Source organism: Ochotona princeps, chromosome 3 (assembly GCF_030435755.1).
Source record: "Ochotona princeps isolate mOchPri1 chromosome 3, mOchPri1.hap1, whole genome shotgun sequence".
In the NCBI taxonomy this organism is placed as follows: domain Eukaryota; kingdom Metazoa; phylum Chordata; class Mammalia; order Lagomorpha; family Ochotonidae; genus Ochotona; species Ochotona princeps.
The window spans coordinates 94,038,838-94,065,492 of NC_080834.1; the positions used below are offsets into that span (position 1 = coordinate 94,038,838).

General features: G+C 39.8%; 2 protein-coding genes across 2 annotated transcripts in view; one reads left to right on the forward strand and one right to left on the reverse strand.

Annotated features, from left to right (window-relative positions):
* ATP13A5 (ATPase 13A5) overlaps positions 1–7,735 on the forward strand; it is a 107,070-nt gene extending 99,335 nt beyond the window's left edge. The window contains exons 27-30 of the mRNA XM_058661297.1: positions 376–578; positions 3,689–3,777; positions 5,709–5,789; positions 7,427–7,735. Coding sequence (XP_058517280.1) covers positions 376–578; positions 3,689–3,777; positions 5,709–5,789; positions 7,427–7,687 — 634 coding nt within the window. The 3' untranslated portion in view covers positions 7,688–7,735. The remainder of the gene's footprint in view (positions 1–375; positions 579–3,688; positions 3,778–5,708; positions 5,790–7,426) is intronic.
* Positions 7,736–11,763: 4,028 nt separating this feature from the next.
* PLAAT1 (phospholipase A and acyltransferase 1) lies at positions 11,764–26,333 on the reverse strand. The gene is made up of 4 exons (XM_004577792.3): positions 26,040–26,333; positions 19,703–19,841; positions 16,336–16,601; positions 11,764–11,944 (listed from the first exon to the last, which is right to left on the reverse strand). The coding sequence occupies exons 2-4, from the start codon at positions 19,839–19,841 to the stop codon at positions 11,843–11,845; spliced, it is 507 nt and encodes a 168-aa protein (XP_004577849.2). The 5' UTR covers positions 26,040–26,333; the 3' UTR covers positions 11,764–11,842.
* Positions 26,334–26,655: the final 322 nt, after the last annotated feature.

Genomic DNA, 26,655 nt, shown 5'->3' on the forward strand with positions numbered 1-26,655 from the left:
AGACTGAAGTAGGGAGATTCAAAGTCAGTGTGTAAGGGAGAAAGCTCAATTAGCCCAGCAGGAGAAAACTCATATCTGTACTCCTTTCACATGACACCTTTACATTCCAAATGGAAAGAAATTCTGGGGAAAATTGTCATCCAAGCCCTTTCAAAATCACTTGTTCTAAATGGAGCGCCAGACAAAGAAAAGAATTTAACATCCTTTCGACTTTATTTCTGTGCTGTCCCTGCAATAGTGGACAAAATATGTCTTGTTACTTACTGGCTAGGATAGATTGAAAGCTGGGATCTTTAGGGGGTGATTAAACTTTCCTCTACTAATGGGTAAAAACTAGAGTAAAAATTCCCCTAAGCATTGTTGATTCTTTCGTAGTGAGTGCTTTCTGATCAACCAAAGTAATTTTTCAACAAATGAGAATTTGGAAAGAAACTGGACTGGAAATGCAACTCTGAACCCTGCCTCGATTTTAAGTTTTGAGAGCACCAGTCTGTGGCCTGTTGTCACGCTCAACTGTATCACTGTAGCATTCATCTTTTCTAAGGGAAAGCCATTTCGAAAACCCATCTACACAAACTGTGAGTATATGAATGTTCATTCTATTTTCAACTTTTTTTTCTGCCCCCTTCCTCTCTAGAGTTGCAACTCACTGCTAAGAGAAAATGTCATTGCATTGCTCTAAAGCAATTACAGAATGTAATCATCATAGGTGGTAAGGCTCGAGGGCAGAAGTTGCTAACTCATAGGTAAGCAAGAATCAGGGGTCATCCATCCTCATTTTAAGCAATGCACATGCTCAAGATATAAAAAGCTTTGTAGCAAACTGAAATGCAGACTGATCTCTTAAGAGTCTCTACAAGGTTTGGTTAGTTGCCTTAATCATCCTGGATCTGCATTTCCCATCTATACAATGGGAGTGTTTACTACCCCTCAGGGCTGCAGAGGGGAACTAAATGGAATATTGCACATAAATGGTCTAGCACCATGTACAGAAAGGGTCTATCATGCAAAACATATGCTTCAAAACTTTTACTTATTTCCATAATATGTTCATCTAAATAATGTAAAATCACACTTTGAAAAAGGAAATACAAAACTTTAAAACTCTAATCAGCACTGTTAGGCAAAGAAGCAGAGAAAATACAGCTTGATTAACTGGATTAGAATGTTTTTGAGATGGAAAAGACACACTATTAAACACTCCACCAGGCTTAAAAAGGGGAATGTTGTGGACATATTAGGATACATGGTTGTTCTGTCTACCATGCAATTGGTTCCAGTATTTCAGTATCACATATTGTACTGTGGGAAACAGCTGCAGAAATCACTTTGACCTAGCCGCTTACAGCTTTAAGAAAACCGGGTGCAATTATCTGGTGAAACCATGTAAAACTGCTTAGTGCACAATTTAAATTGTTTTCTAGAATGTTTATGCCAAGCTTTATTCCTAGCAGTTGCTTGGAGAAGGTTTGCTTCATAACAGCGTATCCAATATGGGATACCACACAAATGATAAAGTTATAAGGTGGCTGATCTGATAATGCTGTTTTTAAAGTAGCATCCCATCTAGTTGAAATTTGTGCTCCTGATTGGGAAACTTTATTGTAGCCTTGGTTGTGTGGCATAAACTCTATGCTCTAATTTTCTAGATAAAATGAAGATATTAAAAAAGCACATGTTTTGCCAATGATTTTAACATCACATTACAGTAGTCCTCTAATTTCATATTTCCTGTAAACTTCTTCCTAAAGTTCTTATATTTTTTCTAAATATAAAAATTCAAGAAACCTTTTATTACAGTAAGTCAAGATTCTGCTTTTTATTTAAAAATCAGTTCCTTATACCGCTCACATTATTTAGTAGAGGCAGATAGAGAAAGAGATGGAAATAGAGATAGATGTAGAAATAGATATAGTAGAGATAAGAGAGAGAGGAGAGAGAGAGAGAGAGAGAGAGAGAGAGAGAGAGAGAGAGAGAGAGAGAGATGCTTCTTCTACCGATCTATTCCTCAAATGTCTGCAACAGCCAGAACTAGTCTAGGGCAAAGTAGCTACGAACTCACCCAACTCTCCCATATGGATGGCAGGAGCCACCACCATTGTCTTCCATGGCAAGTATTAGCAGAAAGATAGGATGGACATGGTTGTGACTTCTTCTCAGTGCCTGAGTCTCTGGGATTCTGAAAACAGCTCAGGAGAAACCCACACAGCTCACTCTTAGGGGCTAAGCCCCAAGCTGTTCACATTGCATCATTTTGGGAGATAAAATCCTTGCAAGCAAGCCTGGCTGCTCTACAGAGAGCTGTCCATTCAGTGAGGCATGATTGAACACTGAGGGTAGGTGGGAATACTTGGAGATGAAAACTGAACTCTAGTGCTTTCAAAATAGGGCCTGCCATAGAGGCCCTATGACTTAGATTTTCTGGTTGATAAAGAAAGTGATGGTATATGGGTGGGGGTAGGAAAGGGGGTGTATACAGCAGATCACCAATACTGAGATAGAAGCAGTGGAGTATAAAAAAAAGCATAGTTTTTGTTTTATTTTATTCAGAACTTCTTAGGGTTGTAAGACCCCTATACATCATGGAAACCCTGGTTAAATGGGCAGATCTAAAGCACCATCTACAAAGAGTTGTGCTAAAAGCTTTGACAGACCCAAGAGTGGGAAACTGAGGGGTAGGAATCAAAATATGGGTACAACACACCCTGAAATGTCTGTTCTCCAGGTCAAGCAGCTTGGGCAGGTTGGAAAGGAGATCAGTAGATGGACAAGCTCATGTCTCACTTATTCAACTCAGCATTACAGAACTGGATCCCAAGTCGCTTTCACGTGATTACACTGTAGTCATTAGACACATTAAGACCAAATAAAGCAGATCTTTAAAAAGTTCAAAGAAAATGTGTCATAAGGAAGCTATGCGAGAACTTTAGAATATTTCTGGACTATAATAAACATATCTTTTAATACCATTTTTTTCTATGACCTTTCTGATGTAATCTCCTAAACCATGTGAAATTCAAGTTTCTAAAGGAAGATGAAAGAGTCTTTGAAGAGAAAATGAGACTTAGACTGGACTCTTGATGTTAAGAAAAATTGTAATACACCGTGGCAGGAACGGCATTATTTACATGAGACACAGCAGCTGGAAAGCGTCAGGCCTATGAAGAAGGAGCAGGCATGATAGTTTGACTTGTTAGTTCCACATAAGACAGAGATCTGTGTAGAAAGCCTGACTGGGGCCAGATGGTAAAAAACCCTGAATGTCAACTGAAGATCCTTGGACTTGGACAGAAAATAAGAAAGAGATGTTGTTAGGAGAATTGACTGTTCAACCCACACTTTCATGGCTCACAAACCGTATGGTGACAATGCCCTAGGACCTCCCTGGGCCATGTATGTGAGCAGGTCACTGAAGCATGTAGTCTCTGGGAATCCTAAAATAACTCCTTCATTGTAGTTATTATGTTGGCTGAGCTGCTTTCCACACTCAGCCCTTACAAGAAAATATTTTAAGATTTCACTTTTATCTTTTAGGCATTAGAACATATTTTAAAGCATATGAGGATGTATCAAAACATCTGAAAATGTATCTGGTATTTGTACAACAGAGATAATTGGTTTTGCAATGTGTGCCAAATTATATAAAATACTCTTTTAGCATATAAAGCAATGTTTGATGTTTCTTCAGATGTATTTTCATTCCTGCTGATATCTGCACTGAGCATCACGATTTTCATCATGTTTGCAGATTTCCAAGATATATATCATGGGATGGAGGTAAGTGCTACTTATTAGCACATCTAGCATGATTTATATGTTCTATGCACCACATTTGCATTATAATTTGCAAGTCAATTATTACATATTCTCTCTGGCTATTAAAAACTGATAGACTATTTTTCTTGATTAGCAAAGCAAATAGCATTTAGGTATATCACATATATTTTAATATTACAGCTGGTAGTGTTATCAGGTATATTTATCTCTTTCACACCTGAGGTGTTATGTTTGGATACTTCATTGCAGCATATTTTATAAATACAATAAAATTAATGCATCAATACCATGACTCCAATTATCCTACTTTCTTTTAGCACACCATGGAAATTCTTCACAATGTAGTTGTGAAGGGAAGGAGAAAGTAAATTTATAAGCCACTAATGTGAAGATATTGCATGAGATATTGGCTATATGGAGTTTTATGTTAGTGGATGTCATTTGATCCAGGGTGTACTGAGTTACCATTAAATTTCTGAAGGGGTTACCAAAGTCATTCCTGGACTCCATATTGTGAGACAAATAAAGCAAAGGGGGGAACTGGCTCCCAACATGCCAAGCTATCATTTTCCTGTGAATATGAGTCACCACTTGAGTAACGAGGATGTGCTCACTTGAGACATTCAAGCTTGAAGGGTATGTGAAGGCAGAACTGGGAAGGGCATAATAAGAAGGGCTTCTTCTTGTGACTGTCTGAGAGATTTCATAGAAGAGCTACAACTTGATCTGGAACCACATCGGTAGACCATATTTTGCTAAGGAAAAAGTAGGGATTTTCCCACCAGGAGAAAAGCTAAAGTGTACAGGGTTCAAAGTGCTGCTCTTGCTTTGGAAATGCAGAAGAACACATTGTGGCAGAGACAAAGATCCAAAGCAAAGCTGTCTTCCTGGACAGGCCAGGAGATGGGCAAAAACTGAAGCACTGTGCTGTGGAGTATGCAGGGTGCAAGGGAGATGAAGATGAAGAAGGCCTGGTTGGAACAAGGCAGCCAGCAATGCTTGGGCTGGACGTCAGACATCAGGACATTAGAGAAGGTTTTTCAGCAAGATACTTGAGACTGATTAAACAGTGGGAGAAACACTGAGTGAGCATGAGAACGTGGAGAGCAATGCACTTAATAAATAAAAACTCAAGCCATCCATTCTCTTCAGTGAACATTATAGGGCTCCAGAGTGCACTTGGCACTAGAATCACAAAGTTGAGGAAGACACAGGCACTGCTCACAAGCAGCTCATAATCCAAGAAGGAATCATCACATAGATGAGTAATTTCAAACCAAGCACCTTCTAGGGCAAGGGCTGAAAAAGAGCCCTCCCAGGTCAGAGTGATGGCAGGTCCTCCTCTAGGATCCAATCCCGCTTTTCCAAATAATGCTTCCACCCAATAGGCTATATTGTACAAGCTGCAAAGACCATGCCCCGCTTGGGAATAAGGGCAAACTTGGAAACAACCCAGATCAAGACATGGATGAGAACTTTCAGGAGAGATTAGACACCTTGGAGAGGCTATGGATTCCCAGGAATTCAGTCCCACACACCATCACCTATTCAAATTCTACTCAGTAGGACTAGATAAAGGGCTTTGCCATTTCCCTTTGGGAAGCATACAACCATGTGACACTGTGACTCTCACACTTGTTAAATGAGTGTCTTTGTGGTCAGTGTGCACCCATCGGTCTCTGAAATGGAGTAAGGTAGAGCAGGTGAGACTTCCCTAAAAGCATTAGATGTGAGGCTAAGTACCTTTGTTTTAAAAAAAAATAATGCACCTAGTCTCAATCAAATACACTCGTGCCTCTGTCTCCTGGCCAGAGATTTTACCTGTCTGTCCATTTAATTAAAAAAAAAAAATTCCAGGCATATTTTGCTTTGCATGATTTTTCGAAGTATATAGTCAATAAAATATAATGGTGGTGTTTACTTTTCGACAGTTCCTTCCGACCATAACTTCTTGGAGGGTTTTGATTCTGGTGGCAGCCCTTACCCAATTCTGTGTGGCTTTCTTTGTGGAGGTAAAGACATTTCTGTATGTGTCTGGGGAGATAAGCAAAGTTTTGCATTCTCAACAATGTTCACTTTTTAGAAAATCATTTTGATTCCCCAAATAATAGTTAATAAGAGTTTTGTAAAAAGTACACACGTTCATTTGAGGGGGAAATTTCTTGGAGAATAATTGAAAGTTCTGTTGAAGCTTATGTTGAATGCTTTGTTTCTGCATAGAAAGCAAAGCATCCATTTACACTCTACAAAAGCACTGTATTGCACTGTGCATTCTCAGTCACCTAAGGTTGATGAGAGCAGGTGACCTTGTAACACTAAAATTCAATGAGATCCTGTAGAATGTAGCAGTGTCTTCAGGAGGTGTCCCCAGTGCAGAGACAAGGGAAGCCATTGCTCATTCTGGACAATCCACCTGCAAGCTCTTCCCCTTACAGTTCCCGTCTGCTCAGTGTCACCACAGGACTTCACTCACTCAAAGTCTCAGGTGCTGTTTTTCATGGAGATCTGAAAAAAAAAAAGTTTATGCAACAAAAGAAATTCCATTGAGGAAAGAGACCAAACTTTCAAAAAAGTGTGTGTATGTATACACACATGTATGGTTTTATTATAAAAATAACTCAGATACTATAGCAGTATTAATACTTCAGGGTTATTTTAAAATTTGCCCTATATAAGTGATGTTGAACATCTTATTATTTGATTATTGTTTCCAGTGTCTGCCTATTTCCCCATTTGAACTACGGTCCTTGTATTTGTTGATCTCTTTATTTGGTAGAGACAATAGGCCTTTGCCTTATAAGGTTAATTTAAAAAACTATTGCAAAAAATAAGCTATGAAGTTAAAAGACACATAAATAAATGCTAAATTTGCTCTGCATTTTAATTGAGAAATTCCATTTCTGAGATTCCATTTTTTAAAATAACCTAAAGAACCTGGAGAAAAAGTAAGATTTTCATTATAGAATTAATTGCAGTGGCTAAATATGACTTCCATACATATCTATTTATATGGAAGAAACACCTCACAGACATAATGATTTGGAAAGCATAATTGTGTCTTCATTGAAGGAAAATGTTTTAGAAAGAATATCATTACCTAAAAATTGTTACTGACAGAAAGTCTGGCATAAGCATAGCAAAACACAACATTTGATCAGTTCTGTTACTACTAATGGTAAAAATTTCTTCAGTGTATGAATAAAGGAAAAAGAGGACTCAGAAAACTGAAAACATGATTCTAGGGTTTTTCTAGACATTCAACAACCCATTAGTCGGCATCTTCTATGTAGAAGGTGGAAAGTAGCCAAACTAGTCCCTTTTTGTTTTATTGATTTTAAGTATTTTATTATTGTTACCATTTCCAGTCAGGGAGTGAAATAATTTTTAGTGAGTCACTAAGACAGGATTTAACTGGAAATCTGTAGAAATGAAAGGCTGATAACTTTCATTAGATTTCCAAGAACTCAGGTACCCCTTTGTTTCTCCAGGGGAAGAATAAGCGTTCCTTAGGGCAATGAAGAAGACTGCAGGAGTGTGGGACTGGGTGTAGCTCAGAGTAAGGCTTCAGGCCGCAGGCTGTGGGGGGAGCGGCGTGGCTGCAGGTGCAACTGTGCAATGGTTTCAATACTCTTCTCCCTTGATTTTCCAGGATGCTATTCTTCAAAATCATGAACTCTGGCTATTTATCAAGAATAAACTTGGATTCCACTCAAAAAGTCAGTATAGAATCTGGCAAAGAAATCTGGCAGAAGACTCTGCATGGCCTCCCATAAACAGGACAGATTATTCAGGCAATGGCAAAAATGGATTCTACATCAACAGAGGCTATGAAAGCCCTGAAGAGGTTCCCCCAGAACAGCTCAAACTGGGCAACCTAACCACAGAACAGCATTTTTGGACCAGACTGTAAAATCATAATTATTGTTGTACATGTTTGTACATGTATCAATTCTTTTCCCCAAAGTGAAAACTTTGTATGGAGAGATTGCTTTTCTTTCTCCATTGCAGCATTTCAAGTTCATTTCTCATTTTAATGAGGCTGACAGAAAAGGAGCTTCAGTATACTGATTTTGACAGCACCTTTTACCATTGAGAAAGAGAAAAAATGCTATTTCTAAATTACTATTTCCAACAAACTTTGTTCATATGCAGGACATTATCCTTTTTCAAATGCATACATTTGGAAGTTTTATCAATATAGTGTCACGAATTATTTACATTTATAGTCATGTGTAAAAGATGTACGTAACTTTTTCTAAGGCCACAAAATTTTTTTTTGGTCCCCTTTGTAAGGTTTTAATAGGAAAATGAGAATTAGCATCAATTTTAGTTATTCATCTTGATTCTTATTATAAGCCAGAGTTTTGTGAAGAAGGCTGGAGGATTTTGTCAGATACATGTAACCTTGATATGGCCACTGATAAGTCTAAATGAATTCCAACCGAGTGGCCTTTCCCCAGGCTCTGTTTTAGGGCTAGTAGGATAGAATGTTCAGGGGAGACTACAGAAGTAATGAAACGTTAAATGTGCTTCTCACTTGCAGAAGCTTGACTCCTCTCCTTGCTCTTTATTATTGACACACAGAATCTGCATGTTCCAACTCTGCAGATTGGCTCAAAGTCAGCATAGCTCATCCTCAGAAACAAAACAGCCCAGGCACAGGAGTCATGATGTGAGTACCTAGAGCATGACAACTCCCAGGCTTCAAAATGATCTTAATTTCTATTTCATCTTTTCATTATCCAAGCCATCCTATTAGAAACACCAGAAGGACAGGTGTGTTATTTACAAACACATTCTGCACACTCTCACCTTTAATACCTATGTCACAATCACAGTGAGCAGAAATTCCTTCCTAGTGAGTATTTTAAATTACCTGCTTGGCTTTCATCGCAGTCATAAATCTAATTTTGCCAAGGATCTGTATCTTTTACCGATCAAAGACGAACAATTGCTTAACCAATCACGTTTCCTATGTGTCAGTTTTGTGCCTACATCTGCAATAAATGCATTCAGTTCAGGAATCGACAATTCTAAAGTCATAAGGACTGATCAGCATTTTCAACATTTTAGCAATACTTGATTTTAAATAGCATTATACACTGTTGCACAAACCTACAATACAAAATCTTGGAAAACAAATATTCTATGTTAATGTTTTCTTTGCTTTTTAACCTTTTATTGTGTTCACACATCTTTGGAGAGTGATAAAGATAAAGAAAGTGAGAAATTTTTAGTTGATGATTAAGAAATATATGTCAACCTAAAACATGCAGTAGCTCGGGTTCCTTGAGCCGGCATTATTGTATTTAGTAATTTGGCCTGTGGAATAAAAAGATACATTGGATAACATAAAAAACTATTTAAGAAAAAAATTTTCAAGAGCCTTTTCTTCCCAAGTTTTGCCAACAGTCTATCAGGCATCTAGTAGGTGATGATCTTTATTTCACTTACCATTTTTTAATTAGACAGTGTTAAAGTCCATTCTTGATTGTAAACAATTTGTTTAGAGAACGGTTAAAAATTCTTGTGGAAAAAAAGTCTGGGAAAATATCTTCCTTATATGAGCATGACCATGTGTAGAGGAAACAAACTGAACAATCTTAAGCCGCCTGGAAGCTAGAGGGCCACAGATGCTGGGCACTGTGAGAACTGCTACAGTCTCCGACATCACTGCTGTGGAAGTGGGCTGAGAAACTTAATGGTGAATTTGTGACATTATCCAGCAAGCTAGTATTATCTTCAGAGGCAGCGACATTAAGAGATCTCCAGAAATGTTTGAATTTAAGCCCCACATCTATTCCTCACCTGTCGGTCAGGGTAGTGATTCTGCCATTCCCATGTCACCGTCTTCGGTGAGCCCTTTTCTGAAAACTCAGCACACTTTAGGAAAAGTGACCATTATGCTACTGCCAGGCTCATCTCACTCTAGGGAGTTCTATAGAACAGTTCATTTTTTGCCGACTGTTAACTTGGAAGCAGAGCAGGAAAAGATCTGAATTTGAAGTAATCATAAGGGGTCATTTTTTTGGCTCCTGATCTCTGGTAAACATTTCCCCCAAAGAGGAACTCAGGACATGGGGAAGATGGAGACAGAGTTGATGCCATAAAAAGTGACAGGATCAGTGAAGATGCAGAAGTCTTGGCTGGCCCTGCCTACAGCACGCAACCCTGCCCAGCACCTTAGCGCCAGCCCTCACACCTGCAGGTTTTTCCATGGTAGATTCACTCAGCTGCAGATAAAAAGTTGGGGAGAAAATGAGGCCATATTGCTCATATACAAATCCTTTTCTTGCTTTTAATTCCTAAACAATACAGTATAATGACTACTGCATTAAAAATAAAAAGATTTATTTTAGTTGAAAGTAGGAGTCAAAACAGAGAAGGAAGGAGAGATAGAGGGAGGGAGATCTTTCATCCACTGGTTCACTTCCCAAATAGCCACAATGGCTGGGGCCAGCTGGGCCACTACAAAGGTAGGAACCAGAGATTTTGTATAGATTTCCCATGAATGCTAGGGCCCGAGCACTTGGGTTATTCTCCGCTGCTTTCCCAGGCCATTAGCAGGGAACTGGAGCAGCCAGGATCCAAACAGGCATCCATGTGCTATGCTGGAACCACAGGCAGAAGCTTAATCTGCTATGCAACGTTACTGGCTCCAGTATAATGACTATTTCATAGCATTTACATTGTGTTAGGTATCATAAGTTACCTAAAAGTGACTTAAAGTACCAAGAAGATGTGTGCATACTACATGCAACCGTTGGGCCATTTTATATAAAGGATCTGAACACATGCAGTTTGCATTATCTTTATTATTGTACTGAAATAGTTCCACATGTGCCAGAGGACAACTGTACTTGTTCTTATCTTTGCAATTCACTTCTAAATTATTTATTGCCTAGGATAAAATCTACATACATTTATGCTTGATCTTAGCCAAAAGGTTGAGAACAGATCCAAGTTTTATTGAATTTTCTATTTAGTTACTTTATCTACGGTAGTTCTAGTCCTTTCACTACTCCCTTTCCCAATACATATTTATTGCGAATTTTATGTTATATGAAGCTTTGATGATGGTACAAAAAACATGCCACTAACTGATGATATGATTTGTGGCATGAAATTTGTTGTAATCCTAGATCTTTGAGATTTGCAATCCAAATGTACCCCACCTCCAAAACTTCCACTGAAATTGTATTAAAAATGAGTTTACTTAATCTGACACGTAAGATGAAAGAGTAGATCCGTGCCACTCCTGACTTAGACTAAAAGCTTTAAAAATATAGAATATTGTTTCCTAGAGACCACACTTTAAACCAATAGTTAATGATCTCTTGACCAAGATAAAAGATCAAAACTATAAAACACTTATAACTGACTGGTCTTTGAGTCAGAACTGATGCAAATGTTTTAAATATCCAAAGAGCAGAATCCAAAATTCTATGTAGATAACAGCTTGCTTCAGCTTGCTGTAAGCTCTTGACAAGCAACAGGGATCTGAGGCTCTGGGAACAGAGCCCTTCCCCTTCTCACACCTCCACGGGTGCAGAGAGAAGGAACTGCACCTTCTAATGGTTTGTGAAAGAGAGTTCCTTAAATGGCCTCACAAAATGCTGAAATGTCTCAGTTTCTTTTCCAACAGGAAAAAAAAAGAAGATAAACATGTATGTTGATCTTAACAATGTGGAGTTCTTCACATTTCTTTCTAATCTGCACATAAACAGTTCTCCTGTTCTTTGGCAGAACAACCACCCTTAGGGAGAAGGAAAGCAGTATTTACAACAGAAGACTAAATGTGATGTGATTTTGGTAAGGTCCTCAGCCGGCTTACTCAGAAGGCAACTGCTTCTTGTTCAGCTGCCATTGCAAATCTGTGCCAATCCAAGGGGGGGAGGGAAGGGATGTCCTTGATTCAGAGATAAGATAGTATCAGTAAGTGATTTATTAAAGAGCCTGCCATCCATCCATCACTGAAATTTGGAACACTAGTGATGATTTGAAAATAAGGTCTTTGTTTCTTTCTTATAAATTGCTTCAGTTTCAATACCTCTTCCATCAATTGTTAATAGTACTTTTGTCTTTGTCTCTTTGAAAACAAGCCCAGGATGGAGAAGGCACCAACAGCAGCCGTCATAAACCCAATGGTACTTATTGCTCGGTTGGCCTATAAGAAAACAAGAAATAAACACATCTTACTCCAAAGAGTCTCAGTGTCCTCAATGTTTAGGCTTGTTTCCCAACTAGAAGACCTGTTTGTACAATGGATAAACGGGTTAATTAAACTTCCATGCAAGATCAAAATTCTGTATAAGGATGAAGAAATTAAATTATAATTATACCAAAGAGACAAGTACACAAAGTTATACATTCATTATATTCTTATCAATCCAGAAGCTTGTAAACTAATTAGATGTAGGATTCCCATTAATGGTCACAGTGCACTGGCAAAAGAGGCACCAATAACCCTATTTTGCAAAAATTTGAGAAGTATTCAACCGACTCTCTGGAGGCCATACCACTGAGATATTTAGAGATAGACTGGATCTTTAGAAACCTGTTTTTAAATTTTTTTTCTTTTTCCCTCTGCATAGCTCTTATATCCTAAATATATGCTTTGGGTGGGTTTCTACCAGAGTGAGTAGTGTGTGTGTGTGTGTGTGAATCAACATGCATAACAGTGAAATAATTTGGGGGTGTGTTCTGAGCTAAGTACCCATTAGCTCTTATATGATAGATGTAATTTCCATTCTGACAAACAACTTTAAAAATAAAGTCAATATTGCTGTTAACTATTATGTCAAAAAATTAATCTCTCATGTAGACAAAATAAAATAAACCACTCTCAAGCTCAATTGTCCATAAGGGAATTTAGACATTTATAGCTTTAAGGGTATTAATCAGCATCATGATGAGGGAATCTAATGAATATTCATGGGTTTCATGGCACTCAGCTAATATCGCCTTCCATCTCCATGGGTTTGATGCAATTTTGTGACCCATAGGTCACATTCAGACTCTTCAGAATCATTAGGCGTTATGAAAACAACATTTATTCTATGGGATTTAAAGATCAGGACTTTAAAATAAAGCAAAAGATTTTCCCCAAATGTCTGGGGAATCAGTTCATGAGCTGGGAGGCCTGACTAAGCATGTGTAGCTCATGTTGTCTCCCAAAGAGCCTGCCAGCCACACACTAACACAACACAATGCCATCTCCCTAAATGTGGCTTCCCACAGGGGAAGAGGCAGGAAAGGCCAGGGCTATAGCCAGGGAATAGGTGTATAGCAGGAATATTCAGTGCTCTGTATATTTGCAGCAGATACTTCCTACAATCCACTATTCTTCAGTCCTATAGACATGAGGTCTGCAATGGTGACTCTTGCCTCTGTTGGACATCTCAGATGCCAGTAAAAAATAGTACTAGCATAAGACCTGGATCAAAAACTGACAGCTTTGCTTATAATTTTCATTGTATTTATTTGACTATTTCTTATGTATTTGTCTTATTTGTAATTTCAGAATGAATCACTGATCCAAATTATTTTCTAGGGGAGTATCAGAATTCATCGCAGCACAGAATAATTCACATAGCACATATGGGACCAAAAAAAAAAAAAGGCAGAGAGATCCAGGATACAGAATAAAATTCCAAAGAGGAGGGAGAGTCACTAATGAGCTTGATAAAAGCTTTTAAATCAAGACCAACTCTAACAGGTGTTGAGACACCAAGATTACACAATGCAAGGAAATGGAGCCAGTCAAAGGAAAAAATATGAAGGTGCCACTGGTATTCTTAAGCAGAAGTATCAACTGACAGGAAGATATAGCTCTGTGAAAATGACACTATTATAGATAGATACAAGTTTCTAAAGACAAAAGATGTTGGAGAAATCGCATCAACCTCAGAGGTTCTGAGAAGGGAAAAGGGAAGCTAATTCAACATCGGAATTCGTTGAGATCACAGGCCAAATTACCACTATCATAAACCCACTCTTGGAAATACTGGCAGTTTCCCAAATCCCAAATGCTCATTATTTTAAATCTCCTGATAGGAAAATCCCATGTAATTACACATAATGGATCTGACCTGTAAGATTGTAAGAACTTAGGATGTTTCTGCTGAAATAGCAGACACAGCATTTTTCTACTTCAAGACTTATTCATGACTGTAAGATCACTAAATCCAATCTACACATAGTATTCATTATGAGGCTTCGATCCATGGGCCAAAACAAAGGTCTCATTCTGAGGACCTGCACGTGTCCCATGAAGCAGTAGCTGACCCTGAGGCAGGTGTGGCCAGATGTTAGCACAGTGGGCTCACAGATGATTACAAGGTTTACCAAAACACCCCCTGCCTAAGATGCTCAGGCGTTGGTTCAGCCAGGTCCATTCAAAAGTGTGACCACCTTAGACAAAAGCATACATGTCAATCATCTGCTTGGACTATAACAGTAAAAACTGCTTTTTGTTAGAAATTAAACTACAGAAAAGATAAGCTACAATCTAAGGTGAAATGTTTGTAAAATACAAATCTGGTAAGATATCATGGTCCAAAATACACAAAGAATTCTCTAAACAATTGGAAAATCAACAACTAAAGCTTAATAAGCATGAAAGGGGCTGGCACTGTAACAAAGTGAGTCAAGCTGCCACCTCTGGTGCTGCCATCCCCGATGGTCACTGATTTTAGTCCAAGCTACTCCACTTTCTTTCATGCTCCCTAATAGTTCATCTGGGAAAGCAGCAGCAGATGATTGCCTAAGTGCTTGGGCTCCGGCCCCCATGTGGGAGATGCGAAGGAAGCCCCTGGCCTCAGACTGACCCAACACTGGCTGCTGCAGTCATTGGAGAAATGAAAAATTGCTCCCTCTCTCTAACTCTGCCAGCAAAAACTCTCAAGCAAATTAACGAATCTTCAAAAGACACTTCTAAAATTAGAAAAGATAAAAAGATATCAGGAGATACTTCATCAAAACACATGAAAAGATGTTCAATATTAGATATAGTTATGTAGCTGCAAATTAAAACAGAAATAAATCTATTAGAATTACAAAAATCCAAAATATTGATAACATCAAATACTAGTAAGGATATGGAGCAATAGGAACTGTCATTCACTGCTTGTGTAAACACAAAATATAACAGCCACTTTGGAAGACAGTTTCTCATTTTCTCACATAATTATACATATATGCATATATGATTCAGCAATCATACTCCTTGAAATTTATCCAAAGGGGCTGAAAAACCTAAGTTCACAAAACAATCCTGCACAGCTATGTTAAGGCAGCATTGCTCTTGATGGTCAATGATCAGAGAAACCACAATGCCCTTTAGTAAGTGGATGGACAAATGGTGATAGCTTGACACAAGGGAATTTTATTCCATATTGAAAAGAAGAAACTGCTAACCATGAAATTACACAGAGAAACTTGAAATGCAAAGTATGATGTGAAAGAAGTGAATCTAACTATACATATTATGTGATTTCAAAGCACATGACATTTTGGAAAAGAAAAACTATGAAGAAAGCTCCAAATAATTGAGTGGCTCCCAGAAACCTGGGGAGAAAGAAGGATGAATTGTTGGAACAAAAAGAAAGTTTAGGGCAGGAAAACTGTTAGTACACTTCCATGGTAGACTCATGCCACTCTAAATGTGCAAACTCTCAGAATATCTCCACGGTGAACCCTAACTAAACCATGGACTTTGGTTGATGACAATTTGTCAGTGTTGCTCCACCAGTTTTAACAAATATATGGTACTACTGGATACAATTTCTACTATTTGTTGAGGAGTATGTGTGTGTGTATGTGCACGCGTGTGTTTCTTGAGCCTAAGTATGAAAGGTGAAAAGATGTGGATTATCACTGCAAGGAAATAGAAAACACTTGCAAATCCAGCCAGATACATCATCAGTTGGCGTTTATCTAGCAAGAGAAGTGAATCTCAGAATAACAATTTGTGTTACTGGCGAACGAGTTTCCACTCAAAAAAGTCAACATTTTCAATGTACATTTTCAATGTACAAAGGTACTCCAAAAAGTCTGTGGAGAATAGATTAAAAGATTAACAGATAGACAAATAGATTAAATACATTAACAGATAAGTCTGTTCCAGTACAAAAATATTGCAATCTACGCAGTTTTTTCCTATTACACATTTTCCATGAAACTTGTGAAGATGTCTTCTATGCATATATCTTAACAATCTTTACACCAAAATAAACATATCCTTTAATTTCATTTTCTCACCTAATTTGAATTTGTTTTATGGTGTGGTAACATGGAAAATAATAGCGGGGTTAAAGATAGCAAGACTAATATAACCTCTGGTGTTGATTCCACTTCAAGATCCTTCCAGCTTAAAGTTCATGATATTCAAATTCAGGTCTCTATTGGTCATTAATTTCCTGCATGATTGTGGTCAACTTGTTTCCCTTCTCCTTACTTCAGTGTTTTTAGCTTTTCTTGTTATTTTTCATCTTGGTTGAGGCCTGGGAACCTTTTCATACCTAATAACGGCTTTTTTTATCTCCCAAAAAAACTCACCTGTTCAGAAACTCCTTCTCCATAGCGAAGCAAAGTTACAAAATGCTCGCAGTTATTGACAAGCAAGTCATAAGCCACTTCCTGTCCAATAATAAACTCTGACCGTTTCATGACTTCATCCACTGGGAGAGGGGAGTACGTCTCATCATATTTGTTGTTTATTCGGTAGGTGTCATTTCCCACCACATCCTTCAACAGCTGCATCTTCACCAGGGCCTTTGTGCTGAACATAGACTTGGCACTTGAATACGACGCAGGAATGCCATCTGCAAGATGGATTCTGGTTAACAAGGTGTAATGAACCAGTCAGTTCTCTGTGTGCTAATACCCTCTAAAGACTTGACAAAAATCTGGGATATTTAGATCCAACTCTGATTAATGCAGCATCGAAACCAAACAGATTTATTCTTATTAGCCTTAATCTACAAGTTTCTTATGAGAGAAACGGGTTCCCGATCAGTTGGCATTCATACAGGTTCCTAAAGTACTACAAATAGGATTATTGCTCATTTTTCTAGAAAGTTAATATTCTGGTGCTTAGCAGTAGTGCATTATGATTTGTAGGCTTGTTTAGCATCATGCTACACTCCCCAGCTTTACCTCTACACACATATACTTTCAATTTGCCTCAACTGGGTACCCAATGTCTGGTTCTGAAGCCTTCAAGGTGATAGTCAGCTGAGTTCAGGCTAATGTCCTGCTTTTTAAGTCCTAAGTCTGAAGCTAACCTGCTCAGCACCGCTCACCAGATGTGGTTCTGTGCCTGTCCAACACACCTGTAAAATGCTCCATGCTCTGCCACTAGACCTCAGCTGCCAGAAACCCAAGTATGCTGGCCTGCCACAACCAGCACCTGAGGATGGATGGCTAATTCCTCAGTTAACAGGTCCAATGCCAGACCTGGGACCCTCTCCAATGGCCTAGGACTGCCATACTCTGGTATACCTAATAGGCAGGGTTCATAATTTTCCCTTTTCATACTTTAATTCTTTATGAAGATTTATTATTTGAAGGGCAGAGTTATAGAGCAGGAGGGAGACAGAAAGAGAGATTGTTCTTCCATCAGCTGTTTTTCTCCCCCCAAATGGTTGCAACATCCAGAGAAGGGTTGATCTGAAGCCAGGAGCTGCTTTTGAGTCACCCACATCAGTGCAGGGCTCAAGCCCTTGGGTGATCTTCAGCTACTTCCCCAGGTGCATCAGAAGTGGAACAGCTTGGATCCAAACTGGCACTCAAAGGGAATGCTCGCACTGCAGGCACAGGTTTAAGCTATTATTCACAGCACCAGCTCAAAAACGTTTCCTTTTGGTAATCAAAAGCAAACTTTCTTTTCTATTACTTTTTTCTTTTCTATTACCTTGCTCATCTTAGTAGCATTTCCAGTTAATATCTTACACATTAAAATTTCTCACATGTTACAAGTCCTTGGGACAAATGAGAGAGTACCACAGAAAAGGGCATTGGAAAATGGATTTAAGAAATAAGTATTTTGGTGCAAAATAATTTTTGAAAGCCATGCATCATTTCTTTCTATCCTTGACTTCGTTTTGAAACATCCTTATATATTCTAATTATAATTACTTAACTTTTTTCTTTTTTGTTTTTTTCTTCTTTTCCACTTTTTTTTTTTTTACCAGTCCAGTGCCAAAATGAGGAAAAGGATGTTTGGAGAAGTAAAGTGGCTTGGAAAACACTGCCATAGTTAATAATAGAAGCAAAAACTGAATTTCTTTTTACAAGGCAGCACTCAACATTTGGATTTTAAGACCTAAAATTAAGGGGCTGGATTAAGATGAGAGTGTGTGAAGTTGCATCTAGATGGTGTTCAAATCCCTAGAGGCAGTTACGACTGAGAGCAGCAGCACCTCTGCTCTCTCTGTATTTTCCATCCATGAAGCAATGTGCTCAGCACTTCATTTAAGGTAATTCCAGCTTTATTTGATACAAGACACTAAAGAACTCTGCAAAAGACAGATGCCTACTATTCTGTGGTGAAATCAGAATTTAGCTATTCCTTTACTGAGCATTAGTCATTGTCTATTTTCAAAACCATTAGAAATGAAACAGACGTGAACATCATTAGACAGAAATATTTCCCCAGGACAGGATTCTAGTACAACCACATGTCTTCTTTTGAAGAAGTAGCACATATTACCAAATTATTTTTGTGGACAACTGTATCCTGTAATATTTCCATCAATAAGATTTTCATACTCCTTTCAATCTATCCTTGACAACATGGACTGACACATTTTAGACTTTGCTAGTGAGACACTTTGTTTTACTTTACGATTTCTAGGTGACTAGAGCACTGAAATTAACAGTGTGCGTGTGTTAGTCTTTGCTTTTCTTCTTTTATAAACTGTTCATAATTTTTACCCATTTATTGGTGGGGATTTTAGCAGTTGCTGTCCCATTTGCCTGGGTTACTCTGAGTACTCTCTTCATCTTTTTTTTTTTAAATTGTTTTCCTCAACTATCACTTTCTTAATAAAATGTCCTTACCAATTTTCATGTATAACCGCACTGCCCGCATACTCCACCACCTCTTCCTCAGCTCTTGTCATCCCAGCTCAACGATTAACTTTTCCACATTACTCATCTACACTCTAATATTTAGTGCTGCAGTTTGCTCACAGTCTTTTTTCTGTACCGATATGTGAGTTTCATCACGCAAGGAAATGTCGATGTATCCCCGTACCAATAAGTGCATTCAGCACCTACTAAATCATCTATAAAGAGCTATGGGGGCCAGGCGGCATGGCCTAGTGGCTAAAGTTCTTGCCTTGAATGCCCTGGGATCCCATATGGGCACTGGTTCTAATCCCGGCAGCTCAGCTTCCCATCCAGCTCCCTGCTTGTGGCCTGGGAAAGCAGTCGAGGACGGCCCAAAGCCTTGGGACCCTGCACCCACGTGGGAGACCCGGAAGAGGTTCCTGACTTCAGATTGGCTCAGCACTGGCCTTTGCAGCCACTTGGGGAGTGATCTTCCTCTCTGTCTCTCCTCCTCACTCTATATATCTGACTTTGCAATAAAAATAAGTAAATTTTTAAAAAAGAGGTATAGAATAAACGGAAATCATTGATTTGTATATAATGACTTTGACTCTCATCATTTTTGTGCAAATGTTGTCCTCAGCTGGTTATCTACTTTTTAATCATGATATTATTCATTTCAAAAATTTTTTTAAATATTTAAGTTATTGATCTTTGGTCTTTACAATTTTTGTTTTATTAAACCTAGATGTAATAGATTTACCTACTTTCTACATTCTATTTCTGTTTCCTTTTGTCTTATAATTTTATTCATAACTCTTACTCCAAGAAAACTAAAAGGCTTCCAGAAACGACTGGAAAGAAATCTTACCAGTAGGTGCTATGTTGATAACATAACCATCACCTAAGTACAGGGCCCAGTGCTGATAGCCAGGACGGAATACTTCAATCAAGTCCCCTGGGTGGGGATTTCCAGGGTAGGTCAAACTGAAGCAATCATGGAATGCCATCTGCAATGACAGACAAAGAAGTTTTAGCAAATACACCATACCCAAAGAGAATCAGGTTACGGCTTCCACAAAAGCAGAGAGTGGCAGACCCTACCTTTTGTTTGAATGAATTTCATGGTAAAGTATATGTGCACTTGTAGACAAATGCAATGAAAACTGATTTACCTTTGCTTAATTTCCAACAGTTATGCTTCTCATCCTGATCAACTTCAGTGGAACAAATATTTTCTCATTCTTTCTCGGCAAGTTTAACTTTCCTGACACAAAATTCCTAAAGTGCTAAATATAACATATGTTCTATTCAGAATAAAAAGGGGGAAATAAATGAAAATGTTATTTCTATTTGTTTTTTTTGTTTGTTTGTTTTTAAAGATTTATTCAGTTTATTACAAAGTCAGATATACAGAGAGGAGGAGAGACAGAGAGGAAGATCTTCCGTCCGATGATTTACTCCCCAAGTGAGCTCAACGGCCAGTGCTGCGCCGATCCGATGCCGGGAACCTGGAACCTCTTCCACGTCTCCCACACGGGTGCAGGGTCCCAATGCATTGGGCCGTCCTCGACTGCTTTCCCAGGCCACAGGCAGGGAGCTGGATGGGAAGCTGAGCTGCCGGGATTAGAACCAGTGCCCATATGGGATCCCGGGGCATTCAAGGCGAGGACTTTAGCCGCTAGGCCACGCCGCCTGGCCCTGTTATCTCTATTTGTTTTACTAGGCAAATGCTCAGTTCATTACAATGGTAAAAAATAAAGTGTCTTCTTGAACGTAGCCTGAGAAAGTGAGGAAACAAGTAGATCAGAAATCTTTCAGCCTTTCATTTGGCAACCAAGAAAAATCAAATAGCCAAGGCATGTATGGCTGTTGACTTTCTTTGATATTAGAACTCTGCAAAGAAAGGTCCTTGAAGCAGAAATACATTCGAAGTTTGGATAGATGTCCAACTCAAAATTCAGATGTAATGCGGGACACAGAATATTTCTTCCTTGTTCAGAACAGTGCTGTAGATTGGAGCATGTCTAGGCACTCTGGTTTGTACCCACCAGTGAGCAGAGCATGTCCTTTATCATATTAGCAATTGCAGATGTCTCCAGAGGTATCCACTGGCCAACACACTGTCTAACTCCTCACTTAGTGACTTAAGAAACCATGTGACATGATCCGGTGTAGGAAGGGGACAAGACAAGACCACTTGAAATGTTCATCACATTGAAGAACAAGCCTGAAAATTCTAAGTTTGATGAGGATCCCTTTCTCCCATCTCCATTAAGTCCAATACCTATCTGAAAAAAAACATCTAGATCTCTGAGCATTGATTTTGATGAAGGTTACATTTTCTTCTTATGGTATAAATGCAGAAAAACTCAACAACAGGAAATTCAGTACATCTATGAACAACTGTAGTGAGACCTAATGCTCTATTGATGTTGAATCTCCAATTGACAGCAGAATGTTCCTCCTTGTCTCACTTGACCACAGACTTTAATCCTCATCTACAAAATAATTCTGAGTGTCAGAAATGGAAACGTCCAAATCATTTAAGTTATGATTATAATAGCTCAGGCTAAAAGCTTGGGATAGAGACTATAGTTTTTCTGGCACTCTATACATTCTTTTTTCTTTTTTTTCTGCACTCAATATTGGAAGGGTGCTTTCCCAAGTAGTTGGATGCCATCTGTTGAAACATCAGTCATCACACTGTCACAGAAATGTGGCCAAATGCAAGCTGTCCATCTGTTGAAAAATAACTACTGAAACAACTCTTATGGAAAGTATCAAGTCTAACCACCCTCTCATATACGTCTGAGCCTCATTAATATGACAACTGACAATTGAGGCCCATGGGTGCTAAAAGGAAAAATAGATACACACTATGATAGAAACAAACGTATTCCCCAAGAGGAGGAGACAGCCAGCTCACATCACTGCTGGCTGGAGTTCCAAAATCCAGCCAAGTTTATCTTGAGATCCATCACTTACACGGGGAGCACGTTGTGGTGTAACTTTTTTTTCTAATACACTAATTAAACTGAAAAACATTTTCACAAAAGCTTGAGCTTATGATTTTGTTATCCCATTTTACAGATTAAAGGCTATGATAGCAAATGCCAGCTCTTAGAACACACCCACTGAAACCAATGTATTAGAAAACACACAGGAACAATCACAACCCTAAGGTGTTAATGATGAGAGCCCTTCTTTCACTCTTGTACTTAATACTTGCTAGTTCTGTGCATTTGGAAGGATCACTCACAGGATCTCAATTTCCTCATTACGAAGACAAGCCACAGGGCTGACCTGATCATCTCAAAAAGCTTCGGCAAGAAAAACTCCTTAAACTGACTCAAAGCTGTTGCAAGTACTCTGTGAGCTAATGAGAGCCAGACAGATAGACAACAAGAAGGAGGTGGCTCTTGGTCAAAAATGTGGTTGGGTTATGCCTCTTCTGTGATTTCTGTTCCTAATCCTCTCTTACAGTTAGGATAATTTGGACACTGGTGATTCTGCCACAAAATCTTACAGATGTTTAACACATTTTTTTCAATTTCTGACATACACTTTGTAAATCGATTTATGATGCAGAAGTTAATTGATTTCATAAAGATTGTTATATTCATAAAAAGAGATGACAGGACAGCAAGGAAAGAATTTTATATGAGTAAGACCTCAAAAAGAATAAGGGAAGAATGGGCAGTTGTGGTGTGGCACATTCAAACCACCCTTAGTCACACCAGCATCTCAAATAGGAGGCTGGTTCAAGTCCCGGCTGCTCAATTTCTGATCCAGCTCCCTGTGAACTGCCTGGGAAAGCAGCTTCTGTTTTGGGGGCCCTGCCATCCATGTGGGAGTCCTAGTTGCAACTGTAGGCTCTTGGCTTTGGCCTTGCTCACTCTGGACCATGGAGACCTTGTGAGAAGTGAACTATGAACCAGCAGATGTAAAATCTATCTCTGTTTCTCCATTTCTCTCTCACTGTCACTCTGTTTTACAAGTGTGGTGTGAGTGTGTGTGTGTGTGCATGTATAAGTTAAGTGAGGATCCTATAGACAGACAATTGGTGGAATGCAGTCACTGAACACTAAGAATCACAACAATTTACTGCTGAGTGGGTATTTTAAATATCAACCAAACCAATGCTTGCCCATTTTTTTCAGCAAAGGAGTTCTTATATCAAATTACATAAAAGACAGACTCATCATAATGTAGGAAGCAATGCTGCCCTAGATGGAACCAGGGAGGTCATGAGAACTCCTCCTGGCCTCTGCCGCTGCTGCTGAGGCTCCTGGGATCCCTGCACTTCCAGGAAGGTAGCTTGAATGAAACTCACAGAGTCTCAGTTCACCTCCATCATTTTTAAGAACAAAGGAAACAAAAAATCAGAGATTTTGACTGGCTCAAATGATCTGCTATCCAAAGATTTTCAACAATTGGTGTTTTGGAAACAAACACAAGCTTTCCATCTAAATTTCATTTGTATCTTCTACTTTAAGCAGGCATTATTTCAAAACAGATCATAGACTAAATGCAAATTGTAACATAGAAAAAAATCCCCACAATCTAGGGTAGACAAAATTTATAAAAAGCTTCCAAAAGCATGAAGCATGTAGAAAGAAAAAGGGAGATCCTCAAAATTAAACATGTTTGTAGCAGATGATGGTCCTGTTAGGCAGATGAAAAAATAAACTCCACAGCAGAGAAGACGTGCAAGCCGCACAGCTGCGTAAGAACAGTTGAACTTACTAACAAGCTCTCAAAATGCAACAGTAATAAAGAAACATCAGAAAAGTACCATTAGGACACGGGCAAACACCCACTTTACCAAAGAAACAGACGTACAAGAGCCCCAGGGCCAATGTCATTAGACACTAGGGGAATGCTAATGACAACCCCAATGAGATCACTACACCCCTATCAAACATCTAAAAGAAAAGAATAGCAGCGATGCCAACTGCTGCCAGCTGTGAGAAGCAAAGTCACTCATTCTCTAGTGGTGGAGAAGTATTGTGGTATAGTCACTCTCAGCAGTTTGGTAATTTTCAAAATGTATCTTGTTAATAATACACGCTCCAATAACTGCACTCCTAAGCATACGTTCCAGAGAATGACAAAAATACAGACTTCACCCACCCCAAAACAGCTTACAAGAATGTTTATAGCAAGTTTTTTCAAAATGGTCCACAAATGGAAACCACCTGGATGAACTTCATAGTTCATTCACCATAGTTGAAAACAGCTGTGCTATAGGCCTGCCATGATCCACTACTAAGGAATAAACAGGAATGGACTGTCAATACATGCAAAAGCTGAATGAGTCTCCATAGCATAACACCAACTGAAAAAAAGAAAAAAGAAAAAGAATGCCAATTGCAGGAAATTCTTGAAGTGACAAAATCAGAGAAACAGGAGCAATGGTTGCCAGAAGTGAAGAAACCGGTTTGGAGAGGTGGGTGCGGCTTTCAGAGAGAAACAGGACAGATTCCAGGAGTGGCAGAATATTCTCTCAGACTGCTCAACATTATGAGCTGCTAACTGGGGTCACAGATGAGGAAACTGACCTAAGCCACAGAGGTAGCGACAAAACTGGAATTCAATTTTATGTTTATCTGTTCACTCTAGATTGACTGTTCTTTTTTTATAACAATGTCCAACATCAGTATTCAAAGGAATCCCTACTAAATAACATTTTTTTTGTTCTCCTACTTCTCAAATGCCAATTCGACAAACAAGTTGCGAAAAAAAACATATATTTCATACAACAACACAGGGAGTTTTCCACCTCCACATGCAGAACCAGAGAATGATGGGAAGTCTTGTTTTGCTGGGGAATGCCTGCCTGTCTCTTGCCTGGGGGGTGTCAGGTGGGATTAGAAGCAAGTACAAAGTGCCCAGAATTAAACCCTGGGCAGATGATTGCATTCTGTCCGCCTGTGTGATTTGATTTCCCTGAATGACATCCACCAAAGATGACATGGTCAATTAAACTAATAGAGCCTTCTACACAACCTGTATATGCTGCATGTAAAAAATGGTTTTAACAGCTCATCCGCACAGAATCACAAGTACAGGTTATAGTAAAGGATGGGATAAGAATCTGCGTATGAGTAAGTTCCTGATTTGGATGCTGTGTTTAAAGCTTTGCAATTGTCCCTTGAGGTACATCAGAGGAAATAAACAGTGAGGGACAGTTTGATTAACTGCTGTTCAGGTCCAAGCAGTCACCAGTGCCCCAAGAAACCAACAGGACATTTTTTGCCACTGGAAACACGGTCCCAGTTCGTGAAAGGCTACCCCTGGTTCAGATCTTCCACTCTGAACTGGACTCTGCCAGTCCAGCTGCAGCTTTCACCCAGAATCCTGCTGCAGGGCAATGTCTCCAGAATACGCTGGACATTCAGTAGTTCTCAGACCCTTCGGGCTGCACAGATCCCGGCTCCATGATCTACTCTACATTAGAGGGTCTCCTTTTCCATCATGTCTGCCATCCTCAGCCACAACACTGCTTGCTGTGCTTGAAATCCTCCCCACCTTGCCTCCACTGTACACTTGGCCTCGTCAGTCACCCCTATATGCCAGGGAAAGCAAACCAGTCATTTTCTTCACTCACCTGTGGTTTTCCTTTTTCTCTCCAGCACTGGATCTTTAACCAGAAGTGCCCATTTCCAACTGCCTCAAAACAACCCACTCTTAGATCTGGGTCAGATGCCACCTCCTGCCCTAGGTCACCCCGCATCTGCCCCCTGCACATTCCACCCCAGCAGCACATCCCACCACCCTCACCCTCCCAGATGGGATGGCTGCTTCAGGTTTCTCTCCAGGAATTGAGTTTCTGGCAGAGGGCTTGGCACAGTGACTGAGCAAACAGTTAATAATGGATGAAAAATGGGTAACTTGAGCCTATTGAGGATACGAGTGGTTGTGTTTTTCCAGCCCAGGAGTCATATTTAAGTCCTAAATGTCACAGCACTATCACCATCCCACTTTCAAAGGCTAATCTAATAATAATTGCTCGCGTTATTATTCATAGTTCCTTCAGTGGGAGCAGCTGTTCTGCCTCTTTCCAACTCTGTGACTTGGGGAAGGCTGTCTCCTCCCCTAGAGCCTCAGCCCCCTCGTTTATCAAGCAGGAGTGCTTTCCTACCCTCCCTTGGGTACAGGGTACCAACCCTGCCATCTGACCTCCCTCCATAAGCCCCGCACACCTCACTCTTCAGCCCGGGCGTGTCTTTGGGGGCTCCCGGGCCTCGCAGCTGGGGAGCCTTCTGCTAGGGGCCCTGGGGTTCCTCCATCCGCAGCCCTCAGAGGCAGATCCCAGCTCAGGATTGGCCTGCAGCACCAACGCCAGCAACACAAAGTGTCCCGGCACCAGTGTGCCCGGAGTGGAACTGGGACACCGTCGCTGCCGCCGTTGCAGCAGCGCAAGCCCCAGGCTCCCGGCCAGCTGCCCGCCCCGGACGTTCCCCTGACGTGTCCGCATGCCTCTTAAGAGCGCAGCACTGAGCGAGCCCTCCGCTCTAACAGAAGAAACTGCCCACTGACCCAACGGTCAAAGACAGCATAGTGTGGATCTCCATGGTCACTCCGCTGCCAGGCACTGGGGCATGCTGGCAGCAAGTTTCTAAGAAAGCAGGTGCTGTGGTTATGATGAAACGGTGTTGCTGGGCCCAGAAATGCTGAGAGCCGCACATCAGGCACATGCACTGCCTCATCTTCTGCAAGCGCCCCCTTTTCTAGCCCAGGCCAATGCCTCTGGACCCAAAGAGATCTGGTGTCCCGCAGTGGTCACACTTGTGAGCTTGCTGGGACGTTGAGGTACAC